General features: G+C 37.1%; 1 protein-coding gene across 1 annotated transcript; it reads right to left on the bottom strand.

Annotated features, from left to right (window-relative positions):
• Positions 1–5085: 5085 nt before the first annotated feature.
• On the bottom strand, positions 5086–7050 carry LOC126428099 (MICOS complex subunit MIC13 homolog QIL1). Its single transcript, XM_050090001.1, has 3 exons — positions 6895–7050; positions 6504–6654; positions 5086–5412 (listed from the first exon to the last, which is right to left on the bottom strand). The coding sequence occupies exons 1-3, from the start codon at positions 6912–6914 to the stop codon at positions 5206–5208; spliced, it is 378 nt and encodes a 125-aa protein (XP_049945958.1). The 5' UTR covers positions 6915–7050; the 3' UTR covers positions 5086–5205.
• Between the last annotated feature and the right edge of the window lie 3227 nt (positions 7051–10277).

Genomic DNA, 10277 nt, shown 5'->3' with positions numbered 1-10277 from the left:
AACATTCTCAAATATCACTAGAGTTTTCCATGTTTCTTCTCAACTTTTGTTTTATAATGTAAGTTAGAAATATTGAAGTCATGAAGAGAGCATTTGAAGGTATGCTGCTGAAAGTAGAAACATTGAAAAAAATTAAACATCACTTAGAAAATTCATTTATGGAAGACTTCAATTCCTTATCAACCTTAAAATGTGTACCTAAAATTTTCTGTGAAGAGTTGTTTGAAATTAAAGATAGTCAGAGGTGGCCCATGTTTATCATTCAAAGTTACGGAGAGATCCATTTCGAGAAATTCTCAAGTGGCAATTGTGTTGGAAGAATTCGTGAGGGGGGGGGGGGGGGGGGGGGGGAGAGATACTAATTATCTGCTCCTTTGACAGCTGATGTAGTGAAAGAATTTTTTTGGATATTCTGAAAAACAATTCAATCTTGAAAAGGACAAACTTGATTTCTTTATGGTGATTAACTGAAAGTGCAAACCATGACTTCAAGGTTCATGCAGAAGCTGTTATGAATGTCTCATGGAAACGCTGCAGTTGAAAAAGGCTTTTCAGTTAAAGTTTTAGTTGAAAACTTGGGAAAAGATACAACTGTTACAGAAAGAAGTGTGTACAATGCAATATAATCGTTAGGGGGTTTACTTAATAGTGAGAAACAACCAAATGCGAACATTACACAATCAGTAATAATATCTGTGAAGAATGCTTAATCAAAAAGATTAGATGCCTTAAAGAAATTTCATGGAAATGAAGTGGTCAGTCTCAAAAGAACAGTTCAAGAAATAAGAGCTCAAAAATAAGTGAATATTGAAAAGGCAAAAGATAGTAGTTTTAGGTGTTGAAATTTCGAGTTTTAGCTAAGAAACTTTACACTGAATCTTTTACTGTGAAGTTTAACTTGACATGAATTTTGTATGTTCAAAATTGATATATTGTCTCAAGGACAACTGTAAGTTTTCACTGCATTACTATGTTGAAACAGTTTGTATTTTAACTGATGTGATGAAAAATAATCAAGTCATACATAGTTCCATTTCAACCACTTTTCAGGTTCATGAACTGTTTTTGTCCCTGTACCGCACATTTTCAAGACATCATGAATGTAATTAAAGAGGTAATAAAAATCATGAATCTGGTCCTTTGAAAGTCTGTACACCCCCTGTAAACCAATTATCAAGAACTCCATTGTCCCCTTGCACATAATTGTCTGTGGGGTAAGTAGCTTAAATTGTCAGAATGGAGTGAATGAACTGAATTAGTCCCCATGCTTAGAGCCATTGAATACTGCCCCACACAGACAGGTCGCAAATGAGTTTGATGTTTGGCGAAGTTTTGTGCCCACTTCAGTGAATTGTAAATAAGTCTTTATAAGACAGTTTTTATACGTGGTTCAGTATGAATAGTTTGTGCCAGGTGACAAATGGTTTTCTGGGCAGGGGTAGGGAGTTTGATTTTGGAAAAGTTTTACATCAGTCCACTTTGCCAGTGGGCATAATTTGTTTGCAAATACAAAATTCTTGTGTACAAGCATTTGATATTAAGCTGAGTGCTCTGACTTAGGGACATCAATATGTAAAATTCTTTACACTTACTTAGTCTGCTGTGGAAATCAAACCACCTTGCCACGAAATAAGACCCTGAAGCTTCATTGGCCATTTGAAACAAAGTAGAGGAGAGGTCATGTAAAGTCAAGACATATTACAAGGCTGACTAGAAAAATGAATACATGCATGTCCTGAGAAAACCCAATTAACAAGTTATAATAATGTATTGTGGCTAGGGCCTCCCGTCGGGTAGACCGTTCGCCTGGTGCAGGTGTTTCGAGTTGACGCCACTTCGGCAACTGACTGACTGAGTGAAGTAAGTTTCGCCATTAGGCTCTGCTGTGGCCGGCAGCCTTGTGGCAGTAAATGTGTTATGTTAGAACTCTCAAATATGAATTTTAAGATAATTTTGGCACCTGTTGAGATACTTTCTCATATGTGCACACCCTCACTTAGTTCAAAATTGGTGTCTTAAATGAACATGAATACCTAGAGAGTTAATATGAAGAAAACAAAGTTGACGATAGTCTTACAGAAAAAGGGGAAGTAAATGAAGATGAGATGGGAGATACACTGCAAGAATTTTACAGAGCACTGAAGGAGAAAGTCGAAACAGTTCCTTGGAGTAGATGACATTTGCTCAAAATACTTGAAGTCCTTGGGAGAATTGGCCATGATGAAACTACTCTAAATCGTATGCAAGTTACGTGCACTTAGGTCTTAAAGTAGTGCTGAAAGATGTGAATATTCGTGAACCACCAGATTAACACATTGACTGCTGCACACTTAGTGATGGATGGTTTATAGTCGGGCAACGTACACAGTGTTATGCGAGACACACTGCTGTGGCTGGTGGTGGCCATATGAGAGAGAGAAGTTATGCAGGGAAGAAGAGGCTTGGGCGGAACAGACTGGAGTGGAGCATCAAACTAGTTTGGACGGAAGACCACAACAACGTTGTTAAATGTTAACAAGGAGATGGCTGGAGTGCGTGCTTACTATTATGTGATAGATGTACTGTGTGGTATATATACTTCATGTCCTGTGGAACACACACAAGATATGGTGACATTTACTCTGTCTGCAACAACTTATTTTATTTACCTTACCTATATTTGTTGGCATAAGTTGATCCCTGACAGTCCCAGCAGGCTGAGTGCAGGAGCTTCTCAGGCCTACCTCTACCAATAATGTAGCATGATTTTGGAAACGTGTCTGTGGCAATGCCTCAGTGTTGTCCAGCTATGTTGCCAACTACTGTTTTGCCTGAAGCTAATAGCACTTTGCAGTTGGAAGTTGGCAACATAACTGCGAGCTGTCGGAGTCGTCTTATGCTGCTTTAACTATAATTATATACATACTCACCATAAGATATTAGAGGAGTTCCAATGTTATACCAAACTTCACTTGCATGTCTGAAAGAACAGACTTTGTTTGATGACCAACTACTGCACAAAATAATTGGAAATATATTTGCTGACTGTGAATTCTTTGACACAAGCTGTAGTTGTTACAGACCTACTATCTTAGGTATAGATGAACTATCTATTAATGATGTGTAATTTTGTGTCAGATTGAGACTCGAACTGTGGTTTCCTGTTTATTGCAAGTGGTCGCTCTGACCATCCATGCACTCTCCACGGAACTATCCAAATGTCCATGTTACATTCTCTACATCCTTGTCCACTACATTTATCGCCTAATGTTCTCCAGCATTATTAATTGCATTCCTGCACCAGGGTACAACAGACATTGGTTAGGGAAGTGTTAGTAATATTTATCATATTAAAAAGCAAGTTACGCTAATCTGTCATGGGCTGAGATTAAGATTGACAAACATGTTCTCAACAAATACAAACTAAGTTACTAGCTCACCACCTGGTTTTAATGTTAGTGGGAAGGGTGGTATCTAATGTTATTCCAGGAATGGTGCATTTGTGACATGTGGCTCACACACTCATTTCAGAATAGCATATTTCGTTTTTATTTATCAGATCAAACAATGGAAAATCCAGGATGGAATAATGACATTATTATGAATAGGATCGATTGCTACTCAGCATAAACGGAAGATATTGAGTCACTGACTGTTAAACAATTGAGTGTTTGGCCAAAAGGCCTTCTTATAAAGTAGACAAAACAAACACACACTCTCTCTCTCTCTCTCTCTCTCTCTCTCTCTCTCATGCAAACACCCTTTGTGGGCAGTATGTTTGTGGCACAGATATAGCTTGGATCTGTTGCTTCTTAGGTCTGTAATACAGAATGTGCTGGCATCAAACTGCAGGAAATAAAATGCTTTCTGTAATGGAGCTTAAGAATCTTAAGATTTTGCATGTAATCAAAACAATCGCTCCGCATGCTCATTTTCTGCACACTTTGCTGCATCCATCTTTAAATAGAATTTTTTACTCATTTTATGTACATGGTTACTCTGAAACCATTTTTGCTTCTCCCATAAAATTTAACAAAACTGAGCAATAAAGTTTTCATTGCCTACCATTGAAATATCCGTTTACAGCCACCAAATGCATAAATTAAAATGTTTATTGAAAACCCTTAAATCCACTCCACATGACTCTTTCATATGCAGATGTAACTTAGGGAACAGTTCATATACAGTTTTTACAGACAACTCTGCATCTAAAAAATATGCTTATTCACTAGGATAATGCGAGATCCTCTATGAGAATGTTTTAATATGCTTCTCAATTATCGATAGGCCCACCTGGTGCGTTGGATTACTTTAAGTAGCATATCATCTCCTGTTATATGGTTGAACATTACTTTTTCACAGTTACAAATTCATTACAGTTTCATTTGTAACGTCAAAAAGGCTGCAAAATTATGTCTGTCTGCAGGTTGGAAAATACCTATTTGCACACCTCCCACCCAGCATGTCTAGTCAATATGTGAAATTGCGAATTACATGCTCTTGGCTTAGGCTGGCGATTGCTTTTCCCGGGTCTTTCGCGCATCATGCCCTGCAAGACATCTATGTTGTGTGTTCTTACTTTCAAACTCATGAAATTTTCTGAAAATGTCTATCAGCTTATGTTAAGAAATCCTTTTGGAACACAGTATCGTACAGCTGAAATATTAATACACAAATATATATGCCTTCTGACAGAAATTGCGGTCATCCCACAAACTCCAGACTGTTGTCATTTCTACCATTCTTTCCAATAATAACACTAGTCCGGGACCCACGTTGTTATTGCAAAGAACACAAAAAAACGGTATGCTTGTAAAAGCATTAATATGTATAGAGCACGTGTGATTTTTTGTACTGAAGCTGCATCTATGCTTCACGAAGACTCCCCTGCATATAACTCAGTTTTGCCAAAAAGTGGGCTTGTGTTGTTTTTCCAGTTACTGATTCTTATAATTTTCTTTATATCTGTGATAGTACTCACATAACTGTGGATTAGTGCAACACTTCTGCTGCATAGAACTGAAAAATTTAAGGGTCTGTGAAGGCTTTCTTTCACTCCTGCTTCATATGAAAGTTTGGACCACTATTCACATATTCAAAGACAAATTTCCATAAACTTTCTATTTAATTTGTAATAAAGGATTTTTTAATTTAGGAGGCTTCCATCTGAATGTGACAACAGTTTATTTTACACTTTGACTATTTACAAGACGAAAATTAGAAATATCACTCTTTCTTGTCAGTGCTATGTGCCTGCTGATTGGTCTGCTGGCTGCTGGACAACTGTTCTCTGAGCACATGGTATCCTTGTATGCTCCAGCCTGTCAACAGTGAGGGCAGGTCACTCAGGAAACTAAATGTTGCCTTCACTCCGGAATTCCACAGATATTGCGCATCATGAGACAGCTCTCCACTTTTAGGCAATTCTGGGATCTGTAATGAAAATTAATGACTGTATGTTACAAAATCCACATGGTCATTAAGATGTGTTAAATACTTGTGTTGTCCATCAGAAATGGTATAACTATATCCACACGATAACTGAAACAAAACAATCCTCAAAACATTCTGTAGCAATAGGGAATTCAGAGTGAGCATGTAGCATCCGAAGTTACATAACTTGACTGTCATACCTGTCCGAGTACTATAGCTTTCTGTACAATGACTTAGGTTAAAAGAATGGATGTATATATGATGTATTGAAGCTTCTAGTGAAAATTTTATGAATTTAATAAATTTCAGTTACAGCTTGATCATATAAAATATCAACATGTTATTGAAAATAAATATTCCAATTTACATGCCAAATTGTAATCAAACTGAAGAACCTGGAGTTGTTTCATGTAACCGTAGCTCATTTGTTAAGTAGAATTTCAACAAAAAGACGTTAACTTGTTGACTGTGTCACTTTTCCTGGAAAGGGTAGATTACAGCTGAGCTACTTTGAAATCACTAAATGTTATTCCGACTTGAAATTCTGCATTTTTAATTCAGAAATAAAGAAATTTACTCGGATGTGTAAGTGAAAAAAACACAGAAACAACTTCACAGTAGTACAGGGGAGAAGGGTCTCCTAGTTCACAGGAATTTCATTTCATTATAACGTAAATATATTCTATAATACAAAAGTCGTGGAATTTCTTTTCACCTGGATTACTTTGCAGGGCAACAACTGTCTGTAACAATTTCCACAGTGTGTTGTAACATGTAAACAAAGTTTATTTCTACGTGGTTTTAAGAGAGAGCTTCTGAAAATACAGTGACCCATCTGTGATCATACTGGGTAGCAATGGGTTCCAGTTCCACTGATCAACGGAATATTAGGTTTATTGGCTTGTTGCTACGTATCTTCTTTCCATAATTTAATGTTCTATTTAATCAATTTGTGTTTGTGTGTGCCTTGAAGGCAAACTCTCATACTACACTGGAAACACGGGATCTGAAGGCCTATCTTTATTATTATGCTATTACAAATGACATTTACGTAACACAGAATCGCAATAAAGGTAGCCTGTAACCCTTACCTTCATATCTATTGGAATCTGTTGTATTAATGGTCTCATATTTTCTTGTATTCTACGATGAAGTTCGGTCGTGCGGTTGCTGTCATTCCATACGCCTTGTTCTACCGTGTAATAAACAGCACCGCCAGCAACACCAGCTTTTAAGCCGAACCTTAAAATGAGTGTGGCAAAACATGGAAATATCAACCAATAACAATCTTCTTTACAGTAATTATCCATTACTTATTTGGAATTAACGTATATCACTAATCCTACAGAGAAATTCTAAAAATGTCATTTCGCGCTTTCCATTCACCCTGTTATATTAAAATTATGAAAATGAACTCTATTATCACTTATTGGAAGAACTGAAGCGAAACCTTTGGGGTATACACTTACACTTCCCACTTACTTTATTAAGCCCCACACCATTGTAACGTGATAATGAACGTCGCAAATAATTTTCCTTCACCTCCTATACCTCGCCATAAGGCGTAAACAAATAAAAATATTACTTTCTGCAAACCGATAGGCAAAGATAAAAATGCAGTAACAGATGACAACGTCTATGTTAGAAGTACGTTGAACGTTGAAGCAAATAAGTAATTCAGTATTTCAGCTGCCGAAAAATAGCAAAGAACCACCCGGCTACGAAAAATTATTTTAAATAAGGAAAAAGCGTGTGGAAATCACAGCTAAGAGAAGTAAATACAGAGAGAAAACTTCATAGGGAGAAACAAAATGGTTACAGAAAGTTGAAACTTCTAACCAGAAAACTGTTTCTATAATTTAATGTCATATTTATTACATTTCAGCTGTTTGTAGGAAAAATGTAATAAAACGGCATTTGATCAAACGTTGACTTTACCAAAGAGTTTAAAGCGTACCTAATAACATCTTTGCCTACTGTAGCGAATACTGTTACTGGTTGCGGCAATTCAAGCTTCCACGCCCCCACATTCGTGGCGCGCACTTCGCTTAAGGCGGACATACGTGAATGTGATCGTATTCTCAGTTTCGGCTGTGTTGTCAGAGCCTAGTCCACTAGTGAAGTTACTAGGTTTCGTGTGGCGATAGAATCAAGAAATAGCATCCGACAACAAAGTGAGTACCTGTATGAAACTCTTGTCCGTCGAAGCATGTTTCCATTGTTTCATCTCCAAAATTACCTTGTTTTTTTTAAGAAATGTTAGTTTCAGTAACATTCATCAGGTGGCCCATCAAATGATGGCGAGAATCGATGTAATAAATGTGCTTTACGTTCTTGGGCATTCAGATGTCACTTTTTTTACACAGATTGTATTCTTTGTATAGTTGAATAACTGACTGCATGTCAGAGGCTTAAATTCAAAATCTGCGGGAAACGAGGAAAAACTTCCGAACCACTATACCGGCTATCCTCTGAAAATTACTAGAATCTGATCACCGGGAGCGCATGACACACGTTCATATTTTTCTGTTAACACGAATTCCTTGCGAGAATGCCTTACAACTTGATGGTTTTTCATCATTTGAACTCTTGAAATTTCCTTTTTTTTATGTTCTTTATTCACAGAATTGCACTTTGGCTATAAGAAACTAATAACTTTAAGATGCGATTAAATAGGAATAGTGCACTAGTTCAGTGTAAATCATCAGTCAATACTACCCAGTGATCTTAAGACACAAAGCAAAAGGAAGTACATTTCTGCCATTTGGCTATGGACACGAAGAGTTAGTGAGAATCGGCGGTGAGTTACACGCACATTTTTGTGTTAACGGCGTTGCTATAATTATAGTGCTGCTATATAGTAACTTGTCCTCAAAAGAATTTCACATTAAATTCTTTAAAAAATCAGTTTAGCAAGAATCCCTTGAAATCTCGAGCAGGCCATGAATATGAATAATATTTTCGTTAAGGTCGAAACGGACTGAGGAATAACTGATGAGTAGTACAGCTATGGAGTCATCAAATCGGGTACTTACTATACAGTAACAGGTCTGCAAAAATCTGAGGCTATCGTGAGAAATCTTTCAGTGTAGTATCGAATCTGCAGGATAGTATCAGTTGGTCTTGGACTTTAAACCTGTTTCGTGTCGTTTACGATTGCTTTTATTGGATCACCCTAATAAACTCGATTGTTCTCGTGAGAGCAAAGAAACTGTAAATAGACATACCCTGTTGTCATGTAAACATTTGTTAAAGACGATTTTTTCAGGAGTCGGAGGTAGCAGTAATAGGAGTAATTTCTGAATCGATCTAAATCGCGAGAAACTATTCACTTGCAGATAATCGATTTTTTTCCTGCCAAGATTAACTCGATTGTATCGTGTTCCGTAGTACACGGTATTAAAAAAGTAGTACTTGTTGCACAATTTTCGAAAACCTTTCCCAAACTCAGACCGATACCGCTACATGGAATGTGCCAAAAGCTTCTTGCGATATATATTTAAAACGCTTAATAATATGAAATGTTACGTAACGTTCACAGAGAATTGTTACTACATAGTTTGATTTCGCTATTTGTGCAATAAAATCTATTTTTGATTTATTTGTTCATCGATCTTTAAGTTTTTGTATGCAGTCGATGTCGTCATGAGCAACTTACAAGAGATATCATAAAGTATGGCTGACATGTTAAGAAACATACTTACACTATGGTACTGCACATAATAAAAGACCATACGTGACGAAACAACATTGGTGATGCGTAAATATTTTTCCATATGGTTGATAAGTAAATGTGGAACTAAATATTAAGGCACTTTGTTTCATACAATAAAAGAATATGAGCCCATACAACACGAGCGTAATTTATCAAGATATATTTGACCCGAGCATGTAATACGTAACTTACTATTCATCACTGGTATGGCGCTTGTACATTACTTCGTGATTTGACTTGCAATTTGGTGACGTTTATTTCTTGTCTACGGCTGGCACGTTCTGAGACCGGACCGGACAAGTGTGAGATATGTGCGAAGAACCTAAAGCGCGGAAGATTGATCACCTACCTTACTTGTGATTGATTTTATGTGGTCGTTCCATTTCAGATGCCCTGTACAGATACTCCTAGATATTTTATGAAAGTAATTGCTTCCACTGATTGTTCTGCAGTCCTGTAATCATGCAATAAATGGCATTTCTATGCATTCGCAATACGTTTCATTTGTTTGTATTGAAGGAAAATTGACACTTCCTGCACCAAACGATGATCGTCGCAGGTCATCCTGTATTTCGCTACAATTTTCTAGCGTTGCGACTCCTCTGTGTACAACAGCACCATCTGCGAAAAACCTTATGCAACTTCCGACATTAACTCCAACGTCATTTATATACGCGGCACAGATATTTTTGTGTGTAGTACCATAGCATGAACACACCTCAGTGTGCTGGTTGTGTTTTCTCTGCACCAAACAGTCTACCTACAAGCATGTCACAAACTTTCCGACCTGATGTTTTCTGCACAGTGTAACTGCACCACCAAGTGGGCTATGCCTGTTAGTATAGATTGCCCCTTTTGCGGCCACTTCTCTACACTTCTGGACCTGACCTGCTGCTCAAGGGGAAATATGCATTAATGGTTTGTTACTCTTGACACCTATAGTTGGAGATACCAGTCAACTTAAACGTATACGATTATTAACAATGGCGGATACAGAAAAACCTCGAGGGGGCGCTAAAGACACCTTGAGCTACCTTTACTTTTGTCGCAATAAAAAATAGTCAAATCACATGCAAAGTTTATGAAAGTTTTATTTAAACTGATTATACATATATACAAGACCATGTCATCTTACGATATAAAAAAGTTA

The sequence above is a fragment of the Schistocerca serialis genome, chromosome 12 (genome assembly GCF_023864345.2).
Source record: "Schistocerca serialis cubense isolate TAMUIC-IGC-003099 chromosome 12, iqSchSeri2.2, whole genome shotgun sequence".
Lineage (NCBI taxonomy): Eukaryota > Metazoa > Arthropoda > Insecta > Orthoptera > Acrididae > Schistocerca > Schistocerca serialis.
Note: the sequence above shows the minus strand (reverse complement) of the source record. Positions and strands in the feature narration are given on the sequence as shown.

What these genes read in the sequence shown, in the direction of transcription:
- LOC126428099 (XM_050090001.1), bottom strand. Translation starts at nt 6,914, where the DNA reads ATGGTGTGGGGCTTAATAAA. An exon ending in ATGGTGTGGGGCTTAATAAA is followed by an intron (nt 6,655 to 6,894) that starts GTAAGTGGGAAG and finishes ACTCATTTTAAG; the next exon opens with GTTCGGCTTAAAAGCTGGTG. An exon ending in AGATTCCAATAGATATGAAG is followed by an intron (nt 5,413 to 6,503) that starts GTAAGGGTTACA and finishes TTTTCATTACAG; the next exon opens with ATCCCAGAATTGCCTAAAAG.